General features: G+C 42.2%; 1 protein-coding gene across 1 annotated transcript in view; it reads left to right on the top strand.

The window, feature by feature from the left end:
- Nucleotides 1-17,054, top strand: part of LOC124500936 (probable cation-transporting ATPase 13A5) — a 115,713-nt gene that overhangs the window by 69,418 nt on the left and 29,241 nt on the right. Inside the window, exons 14-22 of the mRNA XM_047064797.1 lie at nucleotides 408-558; nucleotides 3,085-3,171; nucleotides 3,758-3,914; nucleotides 5,877-5,994; nucleotides 9,196-9,320; nucleotides 10,138-10,298; nucleotides 12,719-12,844; nucleotides 14,238-14,317; nucleotides 16,521-16,563. Of these exons, the coding sequence (XP_046920753.1) occupies nucleotides 408-558; nucleotides 3,085-3,171; nucleotides 3,758-3,914; nucleotides 5,877-5,994; nucleotides 9,196-9,320; nucleotides 10,138-10,298; nucleotides 12,719-12,844; nucleotides 14,238-14,317; nucleotides 16,521-16,563 (1,048 nt within the window). The remainder of the gene's footprint in view (nucleotides 1-407; nucleotides 559-3,084; nucleotides 3,172-3,757; nucleotides 3,915-5,876; nucleotides 5,995-9,195; nucleotides 9,321-10,137; nucleotides 10,299-12,718; nucleotides 12,845-14,237; nucleotides 14,318-16,520; nucleotides 16,564-17,054) is intronic.

The raw sequence follows: 17,054 nt of genomic DNA on the forward strand, positions 1-17,054 counted from the left end.
GTGATTATATCCAGGCACTTAGACTTTATCATACGGGGCATGAGGAGCTCTGGAAGGATTTGAACATAAAGGTTAAGCATTATTGAAACTCTGTGTTGGCAAGATTTAAGGGGCAGAGTGTGTAAAATGATTTTGTTGAAGACTTTCATTTCTAAAAATTTTTTTTTTTTCAACGTTTATTTATTTTTGGGACAGAGAGAGACAGAGCATGAACGGGGGAGGGGCAGAGAGAGAGGGAGACACAGAATCGGAAACAGGCTCCAGGCTCTGAGCCATCAGCCCAGAGCCCGACGCGGGGCTCGAACTCACGGACCGCGAGATCGTGACCTGGCTGAAGTCGGACGCTTAACCGACTGCGCCACCCAGGCGCCCCAAGACTTTCATTTCTTAATCATCTTCTCTCCCAGTTTTCAGGAAGTGAATAGCTTTGCCTCAGGCAAGGCTTTGCCATGGGGCCCGCTGTGTGCTGCCATGACCAGCTGCCACTCTCTGATCCTTCTCAATGGGACCATCCAAGGAGACCCACTGGACCTCAAAATGTTTGAGGGCACTGCCTGGGTAAGATGATAGTTTTTTGTTTTGGCTAAATGAGAACAACTTGAAGAAATCCTTACTGAAAGTGGAAAAGTTTTCTAACTTTGATTGAAGCTCAGAGAAGATTTGTAACAACATTGAAGGAAGGTTTGACTCTACCTGATTTTCCCAGTATCTGCTCCCAAGAACTCTGTTAATGAGTGCAGCTTGAAATAAGGTTCCGTGATCAAATCGTTTGGGAACCTGCTGTTTTAAGAAAGTAAAATTGATTTCTTGACTATCAGATTTCTTTAGTATACTGTGGTGCATTGTGAATATTCAAGAAGGAATAGGATAAGCAGCATTTACCAAACCTTCTTGACCACAAAACCTTGACAGGCCAAAACGTGGTACATTCTCGGTAACACTCACAGAGAAACAGTGGTCTAAGGCAGTGCTATTCAGTAGAGTAGCCACTAGCCGGCGACATGTGGTTATCGAGTACTTAAAATTTGGCTATGCAACCAAGGACTGAATTTTTCCATTTTATTCACTTTAATCAATTTAAATATAAATGGCCACAGGTGGCTGGTAGCTACTGTATTAGACAGTATAGGTCTAGATACTAGCCTGAAGGTTTCCCAGTCCAACTGGATCAATTTTTTGAGCTGAGTATGAACAGTTGAAAGGTATAAACCCATTCTCGTGGCTGTCATGACATGGTGAGCAGACCTCTTGACCCCATCACTTTCTAGCTGTGTGACCCCAAATCCAGAACCAAGATTCTGAGTCTGTTACCTCAGGTGTGCATTGGTGATAATAATGCCTCACTCACCGACTTGTGGTAAGCACTGATCCTATGAGCCTACAGGGGCTGCTTGCATTGAAAAGTGCCCACCAAGTGAAAAGCATTCATTCAGTCAGTCACTATTTAGTTAATTATGTTACTCTGCTCTCCAAAAAACCAAACTAAAACAAAACACGTTTTCAAGCTACTGACAATGATATCTTAACTACAGGGCAGCATTTAAACAGAATGTTAAAGGAATGAAAACACATGACTGCAGGGACATGAAATACACCTCACAGAAAGGCAAATTTATAGATGTATAGATTTATAGTGGGGGAGGGGCACCTGAGTGGCTCAGTGGGTTACGTGTCCGATTCTTGGTTTTGACTCAGGTCTTGAACTCACGGGTTCATGAGTTCAAGCCCCGACTTGGGCTCTCCACTGGCAGTGTGGAGCCTGCTTGGGATTCCCTCTCCCTCTCTCTCTCTGCCCCTCCGCCCCACACTGTTTCTATCTAAAATAAATAAACTTCTAAAAAATTTTTTAAAAAGTGTGTACTGGCAAAATTGTAGCTTTCTAGAAGCCAAAATAATAAAAGAGGAAACCTGGTAAACATGGAAATTTTTGATACCAGCGAGTTAAAATTTAAGCATTTGCTGTGGAGAAATCTACTTAAACACAAAGGGATAATCACTCTCCTGGATCTTAACGGAGAGGAATCAGTGTAATTGTTACACATTGCCCTCACCGGCATCCTTCGCGTAGACACAATGATGAGCTGCTTAGGGTCATTGTTACTATATGTGACTTTGATCCTGGTTCTGACGGTGGCTCTTCTCCATCGAGGGGTGTTGGTCTATTTGTACAAATGACATACAAGTTGGGGTCTTGTGCAGGAACATAAATTGCTAGGATTAGCTCTGTAAGAACTGTCTTTAAGAGCAGTGGTATCCACCCCAAGCAAAGTATGGAAGTGCAAAGTGATTTGCAGAATTTAAAGCTAGGTGAGAAACAGTCTCGAATTAAATATCCTTTGGTGGATAGGAACCTGTCATGAAACATAAGGAGGAGGGGAAATATCCTTGTAGACTCTAATAATTTTAGTGCTACAAGGGATGTCAGAATATTTTTCAGAAGAAATTTGAGATCTGGAGAAATGGAGGCATTGTCCCCAATGTTAAACAGGTAAGTGATGGAGCAGAGGCCAAATGTTGTCTCCTGTTTTCTGATTTGTATATCTGACTGCCTTTCCTATATTTTAGGTTAATATTGGTTTCTCAAGTGGTGTAACTTATACTGTTGAAACCTCCAAAGAATGCAAACTGTTTTCAAATAGGCTTTCTAATTTGCCAGCAGCTAACTTGCTAACTCTCTAGCTAACCAATTAGGCTAGTAACGTAGATACAGAATAAGAATTAATCCCAGGTTTATCTCAAGACCCAATCCTAACTCAACTGAGGGCTAATATGCTCAGCTATATTAAATTCTCATCCAATTACTAGTCATACCATTCAGGAAGAGCCATTGGCCTGTAGCCGGCATTTCTTCCATCAATTACCACTTAAACTGTAGTCACAATATTTCTGGCTTTTTGACATTCTCCAACAAGGTCCTTAATAACGCAACAGAAATTTGACAATGATGGTATTCAGATAATTGGCCTACAAGAGAAAATATGTGGAAGGGGCTTTGAAAAGGTTCAAGTGCTATGCAAATGAGAGGTATTTCTTTCTTACTATTTTGCTCTAAGGAATCTTATGAATGTTTTCATTTTGAAACAGATAATGGAAGATTGCGATGCAGACTACCGCACATTTGGGATGCCAGGTTCAAACATAATAATAAAGCCAGGACCAAAAGCCAGTTGGGTATGACTTGCTTTTTCAAATCAGACAGCTCTTTCTCCTTGAAACTAAGTGTCCATAGTTGGTTTGCTCGTCCCTTCATTCCTGAATCTATTTTTAAATTTATTCATGAACCTGTCTTATGCTAGAGCACTGCGCTAGGTGCTAAGGGATAGAGTGATTTCAGAGCTAGATGTGTGGGGCTGTGTGTTGGAGGAGTACAGAGGCTGGTAGAAAAATCCATATAGGTGCAAATCAGTGCAGTACCCTGGGCCGACTGCTATAATAAAGGCTGAAGAAAGAGCTGCAGGCGTTCAGAGGTGAGAGTGAATACTATTTATGAGAGAGAAGTGCCACAGAGGAAGGGACCTGTGAACTTGGCCTGGAAGATGATTAGGATTTCTCCAGGCAGTCAAAGGGAAAGGCCTTGCAGAACCAGACAACTTGATGAGGGAATCGCCGTCGAGGCAGACAGAAAAGTATCAATGTTGTGGCAAACATACCACTTCATGACGTCCCTGGGTTCATTGCAGAGCAAGTCCTATTTGTTGGTGTGCATCTGTGAAATTTCACAAGCATCTTAAGCTCCCCTTTGTTGGTGCTGTCTCAGAGTCCCGTGGAAGCCATAGCCATCTTGCGCCAGTTTCCATTTTCCTCAAGCCTGCAGAGGATGTCTGTGGTCGCTCAGGTGGTAGGGGAGGATCACTTCCACGTGTACATGAAGGGTGCCCCGGAGATGCTGGCCAAGTTCTGCAAGTCTGAAACAGGTACTAATTGACCCTGTTCTCTCTTTCAGGAGGTAAAAATGTTTTAGAAGCCCAAACACATAAAGCACACAAGACTAAATGAATGTGGAAGTGATTGTTTTCTCAGTGAGTGAGAAGTGGGCCCAGGAGATCTGATAAGACAGAGGTGACCATTTCAAGGCCGTGAGGCAGAGAGTAAATATCTGGCTTTGATCCATCCAGAAAAGTCCAACCACAATGGGGTATCAGGGAAGGAGATGTGAAGCAAATATCAGGAGCCAGAACAGGAAGCTACGTAAGGGCGAGCGAACCAGGAACGTGTGAAGGGACTAATGAGACAGGTCTGGGCCCTGCACTCAGCCTGCAGCTGGGGCGCTCCGCCTGACACCTCTGGGGGCTGGCACCATCTAAGGGCCTCGTGCTGGTCAATGGAAGGAGAATACAGACAAGATAAATCTTTCACACACACACAAAGTGATTAGAGCAAATTAGACGGTATTAGAGCAATGCAATTGATCATTTTCACAGCAATTTCATCTTTCTGGGCTAGATTTTGAGCTGATTTGTATTGTCTCTTTGTCTTACAAACATATGCACTCTCTAAGCGGCAGCCCAGATTTGTAAGGATACTGTTGCATTCAAATGAGTTCATTTGGATAAAATTGGCCTTTTTCTCCTGATTTTCATCTACATTCTCCCTATGATTGCTGATAGCCATCAACTTGTGCACACAATTTTAGATTTGGCAAATGATTGCTTTAACTTCTCCCTCTACTTAGAGCCTTTTTTACCTTAGAAGCGGCCCCTTTTTCTGACCTTGATCTTCCTCAGAACTCCCATGACCTCTAACACTCTATCCCTCTATCCCTCACAGACTGATGGCCTATATTTTGCTATACATTTTCTTTTTCAGTCTCACAGATGCAAGTGAGTATCTTCCTGAAATTTTAACTGGTGATTATTGCCCTTGCTCCCTGGTAAGGGTTTGGGCCAGTCACTTCTCACCTCTCATCCTTCTGGTAGCCCTTCCAATTCTTATTTGTCCTGACCTCAGATCTTTGACATATGCTAATAACTTCAGTGATTTCTCCCCCTGTATTTAGGAAATAGAGAGCTAGGAGATGCCTTGATCCCCACCTTCTGGATCATTTTAGAATTACAGGAAGCTTGAGCTGAATGGGGACATTGAGGTCCACACCCTCTCATTCTATGGATGGGAAAATTGAGGAGCCAGAAGAGAGACCTACCAAGCCCAAGGTCAGAGAGCTAGTTGGCAGTAGAGTGGATACTAGAAATCAAGTGTTTTGCTACCTAAGCCACTACACTTCCATTACACTGTTCTTTTTAATGCTCTTCTAGGCATCCTACGAGCCATAAAGATTTCACAAATATTGTAATATTGGTAATGACTACTATGCCAAAATACACAAACGTTGGCATTGTGTCGTCTGTCCTCTATCGCAGGGATTGCGAACTTTTTTGCAAAGAGCTAGGTGGAAAATAACTTTGGTTTTGCAGGCCACATGGTGTCTGTCTCAACTGCTCAACCCTGCCATTGTGACCCCAAACCCGACATAGATGATAAACAAATGGGCATGGTTGCATTTCAATAAAACTTTGTTTACAAAAACAAGCAATGGACCAAATTTGGCCTTTAGTTTGCTGACCCCTCATCCAGAGGATCAGCTGTTTTCATTTTATCCCTGTAGACATAGTCATGAGGTCTATCCTTGTTAAAGCCAGCCAGTGGAGTTGACGCCCAGGGGATGACCGGCGCATCCTTGGCATTCATTTCTGTCAGAATAATAAGAGCACCCTAATGAAGTTGTGGCTTTTAGCCAGAGCTGTAGTTTTTCTATTAAAGTATTTTTTTTTTTTTGGAATTTTAAAACAGGGTACAGTGACTGGATCCCAGAGTCTTGCTTAGGAGGTGGGCAGCCTTCAGTGTGACCTTACCTTTACCTCTTTCCTCTCACCTGGCAGTACCCAAGAATTTCCCACAAGAACTCAGGAAATACACAATACAAGGCTTCCGTGTCATTGCTTTTGCCCATAAAGGCTTGAAGATGAAGAAGCTTTCAGAAGTAGAGGATTTAGCCAGGTAAGGAAGTCAGATATCGACACTAGAGCAGGCTCTGTGTGTGTGAAGTAAATGAATGCTGGAGATGGACAGAAGGACAGCTCCAATCACGAGGAAGCCTCCTGGAGATGGAAAGTCGTCTCATCCAATCTCCTAACTTGGAGCCGGGCAACCGTAAGCCACACTGGGGAAGACTGGTTGGAGGTAGAACAAAGATGGTAGTCCAGATCTCTTGACTCCCAGCTGTCAGTGAGCTATCTCTGCCCGGCAGTCCATCATCCAATCAAAAATAGCCAACACTCCTTCAATCTTGGAACATTATGTGGCTGACTGGCTTGGGGGTCCCATGTACAAACGGGTTGAGAAGGAGAGAGTGGGCGCTGTGACACACTGACCTCCAGTATGCTTTAAACCTGGTTTCAGACCTGGAGATGTAGTGAGTCTAAGTTGAGTTATATGAAATAGGATTCAGTATTCTTAATTACATTAATGGATAAGATGTCCTCATTAGAGTATAATCTGCAGATTCTTTTCTCTTTTAATGTTTCTCAGTTTTTAAAGGTTATTTTTGAATTGTCTAAGACAAAGGAGTAGTGAAATACTGCGGAACATTGAACAACAAACTATGCATTATCTTCGATGTAGTGTTGCTGATAGAGAAACCCTCACTTATATACAATTAGCACCTTCACATAAGATGTGGATATCCTTGGTTCAATGTTACTGTTTACAAGCTATGTCCATGTGTTCTAATAGAATCTTTGTCCCTTCCTTGCACTGTGTCTATTTCCCCGTCTCTCAAGTGTAGGATTGGATGATCTTTAAGGAGCTTTTCAGCCATGACATTTTAATCTTCTAAATAGAATCACAAAGCTCATTTTGAAATCAATGAAATAAACTATGGCACTCTCAAATTTAACATTAAAGGTGTTAGCTATTCTTGAGCAAGCACGAAGACCCATAACACACAGGATTTTGTAATTTCTCAAGGCAAAAATTTTAATAACAAAAGCTAAGGTTATGTGTGAAGAAAAAATTCATGTAGTTTGACAAGGAATATTGCCACCACCCAGCTGCCACACACTAATGTAGCTGTGATTTTCTCATTTAAAAGTCACTGATGAGTAGACATTATTATAAATATAACAGAATAAGAAAGTGATGATCAAATGTGCTAGATTTCCAATCATCTCAGATTTTCCCAGAGAATATCAGGATCCTATTATGCTTCTTAAAATTTCGCTACTATTTTCAAACAGAGTAAGGGAAAAATGTTTTCAGTTTTTTTTTTTAGAATCAAATTATACTTTGCAAAGTTTTCGAATCAGAAAGATCAAAAACTTCTTTAAAAACTGGTGTGTCATAAAAGGGAAGTAGAAGAGTTTCTTTCTGTCTCTCTCTCTCTCTCTCTCTCTCTTTTTTTTTTTTTGGAAAAAATAAAACACCCCACACTAACAAACAGAAGAAATACTTTGTCAAAATTCTCCCTTTCATTGGTTTAGCAAATTTCTATTGAGTTTGAGGGTGCACGAGATACTCTTTAAGGCACTGAAGATTCTGAAGTGAGACAATCTTTGCCCTCAGAAGCTTATATCCTAATTGGGAAAGATAGATCATGATACCATTTTACATAGAGTGATCAGGGAAAGTCCTCTGAAGAGGTGCCATTTGAACAGAGATATGTCATGAGGATATCCAGAAGAAGAGTATTGCAGGCAGCCAGAAGAGTGAGTGCAAGGGCCCTGACACAGGGATTTGCCGGGAATGTTGCAAGGTAGCAAGAGGCCCAAGTGCCTGAATTGGTGAAAAAGGGAAGAGTCCTCAAATAGAGACCAAAACTGGAAGAAACTGGTGGGACGATTCTTTGTTTTAGTTCTAGCTAATGGGAAAGTATGAATCCAATGTATAATAGACAGCTATGAAGTTAAATGATAGAAATTTAACACATTCTCTATTAAGGTAGGTCTTTCATAATATTCTCCGAGATCACTGAGGCAGGATTCATATCTGATAATCTGAGTACTCAGCAAGTGCCCAATACAAGGTCTAAAACAGAGTGATTGTTTGGTGAGTGGACTTTTGAATGAAAGATGGAGTAACTTGTTCCGTACTCCAGAGAGAAGTAACCTCACTGTGTTCCCATCTAAGTCTGAGTAATATTTTTCATCAAGAAATCCAACTCTGCTCTTTCTCTTGAAGAAGGTTTACTGACTGCGTGTTTATTTCTTCTATCTCCCAAGTCCTACCAGCATGATAGAAAAGAAATAACATCAAAGAAAACTAGAGAGGTGATTAAGTGCAGACAGGAGATTTCTATCATTTCTGTAAGATGAAAAGTAAGTGGGGGGTGGTGAATGGAGTCTGAATCAGTAGGGATGGAAGAAGTGTGGTCTACGCCATGCCAGAGAGAGAGATGGTGAGAGGGAAGTTGCTCCACCCTGTAGAGCCTGACAGGCAGAGACTCAGCTCTATCACGTACTGTGGAAGGTAGACGTGGGACAGGACTGAACATGGGAGATTGTACCCAACAGGGTTAGGTCCTTAGGTCTCCAGCTTCTCCTGCAATCTTAACTCCTCCCTGGGCAGAAAAAGGAACAACGCGAGATTAAGAAAGAGATCTTGGCCCCCCACGTTGACTTTTTAAAAAGTCACCTGAGATTTATTCCATTCCTGAGGTGAGTTCCTACAAAATGAGTGTAACCCAGTTAGACTCCAAGCTTCCAATTTCAAATTCTGATAACTTTTTGAAGGCTTAGCTGATATCATATATTTTCTGGAGGTTACAGATGGAGGTTGAAAGGAATGATTCCATATTCAACTGTTACTGTATTATCCCATAGACTTACTAAATGCCTAACTAAACTGATTACCAGGTCACAAAAAAGGTCTTTGAAATTAAAAACAAAATATGTGTGATTAACAAAAATTTTAGAAACCAACAGAAGAGTTGATAGATAAACACATTCTTTTAAAAAATGGAGTTCAAAAATGGAAGAAGTTGCTAAAATATATAAAAATGGTTGCCCCTGGGAAGGAGAGGGCGTGAATAGGGGTGGAGACAGGGACTATTGGTTTTCATCATAAGCTTTTGGGTTCTTTTTTATTTTTAAAACATATGCATGCATTACATTGATAAAATTTAGAAAAAGTTTTTTAAGGAAGAAATAAATTCAACCATCAAGACTCCATAAATAAGTTTAATATTTTCTTCTGAATCCCAAGAGAGAAGGTGGAGTCAGACTTGACATTTCTGGGACTTCTCATAATGGAGAATCGCTTGAAAGAAGAAAGCAAGCCAGTCTTGAAGGAACTGCATGAAGCCTGCATCAGGACCGTGATGATTACAGGTGTGTGCTTCTGGAGGCCTGACACGTTCAATGTATCCCAGGCGTCAGAAAAAGACCATGTGAGCTAAGTGGGTTCATGTGGCTGAGGCAGAAGGAAAAATACTTAGCTGTCATGTGTTACTGTTCTTTGACTCCTGTTCTTGCGGCACAAGTGCAGCAGCCCCAAGATGACTGTGAGATTTGGTAGCAGAGACCATACTTCATTCTCTTTGTCTAATGCCCCTTCTCCCTACTTGGGCTTGGTCCAGAGTTAATAGGCTCACAGTAAATGTTTAAACACAAGAACGGATATGTGCTCATCAAGAACCCCAGTGAGACTTCTGTGTAAAGGGTGTAAGACTCTACTGAGCTGTCCTTCAGGGCTGTGGGGCAGGCATAGCATATGCTGATCCAGTCCACGCATGGCCCAGCCCTCAGTGTTCTAGTCTCTGTTTGACTGCAATCCAGATCCCCAAAATGGTTCCATGCGATCGGAGTGGGCCCGTGTTATCTTCACCACTTGGGGCTCTCAGTCTTCTGAGGGTTCATCAAAAAGCATGTAACCATTTCCTTATTCATCCTTGCATGTTTTGGAAATATTCAATGTTGAAGACATGCTGCCATTGTGGCAGGGAGATGCAGACATTGTTTTTGACCACTAGAGACAGACAGGCTTGGGCAAGAGGGACAGACAAATGGTTATCAAATAAAGACAAAAGTGGGAAATGCCCCCGAAAGAGCACCAATATTGGGGTATGCCCACTCAGAGGAGGCAAAGCTCAATTTGAGCTGCTGAGAGATTTACACAGAAAGCAAGCTGACTCTCTTTGTCATCTAGGTGACAACCTTCAAACAGCGATTACTGTGGCAAAGAATTCTGAAATGATTCCTGGAGGAAGCCAAGTGATCCTTGTTGAAGCCAATGAACCAGAAGATTTTGTTCCTGCCTCTGTGACTTGGCAGCTGGTTGAGAACCAGGAGAATGGACCAGAGAAGAATGTGAGCAAATGTTAGAAGGCCCCTTGGTGGCCTGGGCTGATGGCATACAGCCCTGGCCTGGGCAGCCTTCTCTGGGCGTTAGAAGTCACCAAAGTCAAAACCCTTCACAGCTGGAGGTTCTGAAGTTTGCAAAGCATTTAGCATTTCCACTAGCACTTCTCGCCTTGGCTGCATGAAGAAATCACCTGGAAGAGTTTTAAAGCTTCCAGTGCCAAGGTTTTACTGGTTAAATCCAAATCTCTGGGTTGGGAGCTGGCATCAGCCCATGATTCCAATGTGGCTGGGAACTTATGTCCACATTTCCCATTTGAATCTCAGGGGCGCCTGGGTGGCCCAGTCGGTTAAGCGTCCGACTTCAGCCAGGTCACGATCTCGCGGTCCGTGAGTTCGAGCCCCGCGTCAGGCTCTGGGCTGATGGCTCGGAGCCTGGAGCCTGTTTCCGATTCTGTGTCTCCCTCTCTCTCTGCCCCTCCCCCGTTCATGCTCTGTCTCTCTCTGTCCCAAAAATAAATAAACGTTGAAAAAAAAAATGAATCTCATAGTTGGCCTATACAGTTGACAAACTGTTCAATTCACAAATGTGAAAACTGAGGTCCAACAAGGTAAACTTGCCCAAGACACACCACTGGCAAGTTGCAGAGCAGGAAATCAAATTTAGGTCTGTCTGATAGCACCCAGATCCATGGGCATTTACTTGTTTATTTTTTTAAAGACTTTTCAGAAATACTTTTTCTTTAAGTTAAAAAAAATTTTGATGTTTATTTTGTGAGAGAGAGAGAGAAACAGATTGCAAGCTGAGGAAGGGCGGAGAGAGAGGAAGACAGAATCTGAAGCAGGCTCCAGGCTCTGAGCTGTCAGCACAGATTCCGACGTGGGGCTCAAACTCACTAACTGTGAGATCATGACCTGAGCTGAAGTTGGACGCTTAACCCACTGAGCCACCCAGGAGCCCCCAGATCCATGGCCATTTAGATTGTGCTGTGTTTGTGACATTAAGTTAGCAAGTGTCAAGCTTTTCGAGATAGCAAATTTCCTGTGCTTCTGTGAAAAAAATGGGCTGCAGCCTGACATCCCAGCATTAAATGTGGCACCTCTGCCTATCTGAATTCCAGATGGTCCTCCAGGTGATAAATTACAAAAATGCTCCCTTCCTTCAGGCTGACCAGCCCTTTGGATTGTTAAATGTAGAGTAGGCCTGGTACAGTATACAAACTGCACAACTGTACAGTGACCCTACCCCTACTTGGCTCAAACCCCATCATATTGGCTGTAAAAGATGACAGCTCTATCTGCACTTTCAGCAGATTTCTGGTGCTTATATCCTTGCAAACTCACTTGCTTCTGTGTCAATGCATGTTGCCTCCATTTCACTGTGTGATAAAAATCAGGTCTTCACTAATTTTTAACAAACAGTCCACTCACACTACCGACTCACTAATTTAATACCTTTACTGAAGTTTTGGCCATCGCTGGGTAGTCTGGCTCCCTCCCACCACACTTTCCCTATCCAACTTTCTATTGAAAGCAGAAGGAATTCTTTCCTTGCCTCACGTGGAATGCTTTAAGCATATTTTTGTTGGCTATTTTGCAGTTGGGAGAAGGGGTGTGGAAAGAGAGGGGTGTATCTCCTTGCCTCCCAATTCAGAATATTAAGATGAATCCCTCTAGTGAAAAGAATGTTCTCACCTTCTATGCTATTTGAACTCAGAGTTCTACACTAATGTAAGGGCCCCTGAGAAATGTTGCATGAAAAAGCATGATCAGCTGTCAACACTGTGAGTGCATGTGCATTCATCGGGTGCTCTCTCTTGGGGCTGAGCCAGGTAGAGCTAGATTGCAGTGATGGGAGCACATTGACAAGTGGAGGGCAGGAGAGAAAGAGCCGGTGCAATGGAACATAGGGCATGGAAGAGGAGTGGAACACCATGAAGGAACATGTTGCCTGTTGAGGTGGGGAGAAGGCAGGTGCTATAAGGAGCTAGGCTCTGAAGAAAGAGTCTGCCTATTTTACAAGGAAGAAATTGGGGAATGATTGGTGAGTGAATGACTGGTAAAAGATCTTAGGAAATAAAAGCATGAAGAGGAGAGGAAAGAGGAGGGAAGAATGTTTTCTACTCTTCCTTGGAATCACTAACGGGTACCTCGGAAGGATTTCCTCAGCAGACTGACATACATGTATGAACTCCTAGGACATGATCCTGAGCATTGTGTTGTCAATGTCTCATATGTTCATATAATTTGGGAAGGACATTTTGAGTGTCTTCTTCATCGGAGTCTAGGTTCCATGGACAAATTGCACATTATGTATTTGCTGGCCCTCACATTATTGCATAACTTGAATACACTTCCTTCCATAAAACATAGGAAAGCAGAGACATTCTTTAAGAGCCCATGTGGAAACAATGCCTTTTTGAATTTAGGAAACCTGCGTTAACATTGGGAGCAGTTCGGTGCCTGATGGAGCAAGAGGGAGCTGTTACCATTTTGCAATGAGTGGGAAATCCTACCAAGTGATATTTCAGCATTTCAACAGCTTGCTTCCAAAAGTAAGTACTGGTGAAATGCAGTGTTTTGTTTTGCTCTCAAATTAGTGAGGCAAAAAAAAAAAAACAAAAAAAAAAAAAACAAAAAAACAAAAAACAAAAAAAAGAAGAGAATAGTGAAGGTGATGATCAGTGAGATTGTCTCAGATTTGGGGAATAAACACCCCCAAATGTGCTCCTTCAGAAGTTCCCCAGCCCTACCTGATCCTGCACATGCACATAACCCCCTCTTCAGAGTCTGAGCTCTGGTACAGCTCTTCACCCCCCCCCCCCCCATGGTCAGCCCAATCCCAGTCTGACTCCTCCTTTCCCTCCCCAGCAGGGAGGACCTCCAAATAGTTCCAAATGTGCTGCCTGTTTTGTGGGTCAGCCTCTCTCTGAAAGCCACCAACTCATGTCAGGTTGAGCTCTATTCCCCTTTCTGTCTGGATTCTTAAATTACAGCAGCAGGAAACAAAGACCCTGTGGTTTATTTTCAAAATCATTTGTTATCTTGTCCTCTGTGTGTCTATTTAAAAATAGTGCTGTGCAGGGTTGTGCTGTCAGTGTGAAGGAGATAAGTGGAGCACAAGCTGAGGGCAAGCAACCATCTGTTAGCAGTTTCTTGAAAATTCTGTCACCTTAACAGACAAGACCATTGAATCTAGACCCCAGAGGCTTCTAGAAAGCTCTAGCGCAGTACCTAATTGAGGAGATGGGGAAGCTGAGACTCAGAGAGTTTAGGTCCCTTGTCTAAGCTTTGCCCAGCTAGTGGGACCAGAGCTGAGAATGGAACGTTGGGCTCCACTCCTCACCTATCGCTTTTCCTCTATCTATGCTGCAATTGTGGTGATAGTGTTTAGTAGAAAGAACTGTATTTCCTTAAGCATTTTTGTCCCATATACTCTGCTGCTTTTCAGCTATTATTAACTAGAGCTTATCCAATCTCAGAAAAATGGCCAGGAAAAAAGTCATAAAGTTGTGATGGGAGATGAAAGTGAAAGTTAAATATTAAAGCATTGAGTCCCCTTTCTCCCTGTCCTGACATTTGGGCTAACGACATACCACCTATTGCTATATTCAAACAGTGGCTGGGAATGACTTTCAGGGCTGTTCTTTTTTAAAAAAAATTTTCCTTGGGGGCTCCTGGGTGGCTCGGGTGGTTAAGTGTCCAACTCTTGATTTTGGTTCAGGTCATGATCTCGTGGTTTATAAGATCGAGTCCCATGGTGGGTCCGTGCTCACAGCAGAAAGCCTGCTTGGGATTCTCTTTCTCTCTCTCTCTCTCTCTCTCTTCCCTTTCTGCCCCTCCCCTGCTCTCTCTCTGTCCCTTTCTCTCTAAATAAATAAACAAACTTTAAAAATTAAAAAAAAGTGTTCTTCATCCTCTTATTGCAGTAGTTGTTTTTCTCTTTAGATCCTGGTGAATGGAACCATTTTTGCAAGAATGTCTCCTGGGCAGAAATCTAGTCTTATTGAAGAATTTCAGAAATTAAAGTAGGTATTATTGCACGAAAGGAGAGTGTACTCATTAACTATTGCTGCGTAACAAATTAACCCCACATTTAGTGGCTTAGAATAACACCACTTATTATTTTACATTCCAACGGGTCAGAAAGCCAGGTGTGCCGAGCTGAGTCTTCCGGCTCAGGCCTCTCACAAGGCTGCAGTTGGGTGTTAGGCAGGACTGCAGCTACCTCAGTGCTGGAGGAGGAGGGACCTGCCACTGGCCTCCCTCACGTGCTGTTGGCAGGATTTTTTAGTTCCCTGTAGCTGTTGGACAGAAGCCACCCTGTGCTCCTTGCTACATGGATCATTTCATAAGGCAGCTCATAGTGTGGTAGCTAGCATCCACAAGAGTGAGCAAAAGAGACGGAGAGAGATCACCATTTTTTATATCCTCATCTCAGAAGAGACATCCCATCACTTTTGCTGTATTCTCTTTATTAGAGGCACGTCACTGAGTCTAGCCCACACCCAGGGAAGGGCTTTATATAACGTCTTGAACACCAGGAGATGGCGATCATAGAGCCATTTTGGAAGCTGCCTACCCCATACAGCATTCCTTCTGTGGCCCATACAGCATAACTTAAAGGAAGATCCTCTGCTTGGATGTAGGGAATAGAAAAAATAGGGGCTTATATATCTCAGAATGAGAAAAATGAGGAAGTGTGTGGGTCATCCCCTGGAATTATTTGAGGTTGGTCCATTAGAAGATATGTGAATGATTCCAGGACCAGTAGGAAAGAGGTGGAATGATAGTCTCACTGTATGTGGCCCTGGCAATGGTTTGGGTATGGAGGCCAAAGGAAAAAAAAAAAAAAAAAAGTCCTTTTTTTTATCTCCTTCAAAAATATAACCATGTACATCAGAGTGAAATGGTTCTTCTTGAGACCAGACCTACCTATAATTTTCTGGGAATGTTATAATTTCTGAGCTACATATTTCCAGAAAGTGAAAAGGAAAGAGAGTAGTGAAACTTCAGATAATTACTGACAAGTAGTAGCTAAAATCAGGAGACTGCCTTTCACTATTATTTTGTGTTGCCAAAACATTCTTAGGGAAGTTTTAAAAAGAATGCCTGTCAACTCCCATAATGCCTTGAGGCTGGGTTAGTAGCCAGTGTTTAAGTGACTATTTTACTTACATGGTCATTATATGATAATAGCCGAAGAAAGTAATTTTACCCATCTCAAATGCCTAAGAAATTTTGCCAATTTATATGCTTACTTTTGAAAAGCTATAGTCCCTTAAAGAAAAATTAATTCAGGAAAATATGCTGTCTCGGAATGAACTGTCTTCTCGATTTCCCCATCTTATTCCTCCTGACTTTATCACTGACAATGCACATAAGGTTGTCTGAGTTGTCTTCTGAATTCAGGGAGCACTTGAAGATGTAAGATTCTTTGTGTGATATAAAGACTAAATATGTGATTTGAGCCTGAAGAAAAGGACCCACTTCAGCAAATGTACACAGTCATGACATGCGTGAGAGCCCATGAAGTGTTTATAAGAATATTTTCGTATATACCTGCCAAATATTGGGTTGAATCTTATGAGTTTGTTTTGACCATTTTTGACTTATAAAAATGACCATCTCTTATGTGTCAGCTAATCATAAGGAAACTGTCCAAGAACTTTATTTTTTGCCTGTATTGGTGTTGTTATTACTCTTGTATTCATGCTGTGGTGTTTGCACACCAAACTGGTAGCGATTAGGAGCATATGCTCTCATATCACTCCAGAATGCCTCCAGATTATGTGTATATGCTTTTGGTTCTATCTGTTCAACCATTTCCCAAAGGTTTCTCATCCTAATGTCTAAACTTCCAGGGGCATCAGCCACCAAAAAACACAGATGGATCAGGTTATTCGGTGCATCAGGTGTGGGAAGTGCTGTGATTATGGCTGCACACGCTTAAACTTAGCCCTGATGGATACAATCACCCAGGACTTGTTTTGAAATGTGTAATCTTCTTGGTGGCCGTCCTTGGCAAAATCACTGTCATTTCCACATGGTGGAAACAACTTAAATACAACAGCCTTATTCCTCTGGGGATATTTCTCTCCAAGTCATTTGCCACGAGCCTGATGCCACGTGTGTTCAACACACACACATACATCACGTGTGAGTTGGTTGTGATGAAAATTACCCAAGAGAGGAGTTAAGGCATTAATGTTTTTTATCCATCCCCTGCAGTTACTACGTGGGCATGTGCGGAGATGGAGCTAATGACTGTGGGGTGAGTAGAACACATGAGTAGTAAAGGCCGAGTGAAGGAAACGTTTGAAACTGATGGTTTAAAGTGTTGAATTATGTATAAAATCATGTATGCATAACATATCAGTGAAATCGCAGACCAAACTATGTGGCTATGACAAACTATAGAGAGGCCTAAATTAAATAATTCTCAGCAGATGCCTTCCCATACACAAGAGAAAGCAGTACGTGTTTTAGACCCTGAGTGTTGAAGATATGGTTGAATTAATAGCCCACCTTGAAGATTTATGTGCGTAAGCAAATATTTTCAGTACAAAATCTTCAGCCCAAAACTGAACGGGATTGCTTTGTATTTCCAAAGCCTACTAGATCCTTAGGATCTGGGTAGTTGTGTTCCTCTCTTTTTAAATATTTTCGTCTAAGTTCTGTGAAAAACTGTGTTCACGCTTAGAGATCTATTATGAATTTTTCTACCTAATGCGTCACGAGAAGACGCTCGTTGTTAGTCTATGC

The sequence above is a fragment of the Lynx rufus genome, unplaced genomic scaffold (genome assembly GCF_022079265.1).
Source record: "Lynx rufus isolate CCGP_SWC_20201006 ecotype Redwood Valley unplaced genomic scaffold, mLynRuf1.p SCAF_64, whole genome shotgun sequence".
NCBI lineage: Eukaryota > Metazoa > Chordata > Mammalia > Carnivora > Felidae > Lynx > Lynx rufus.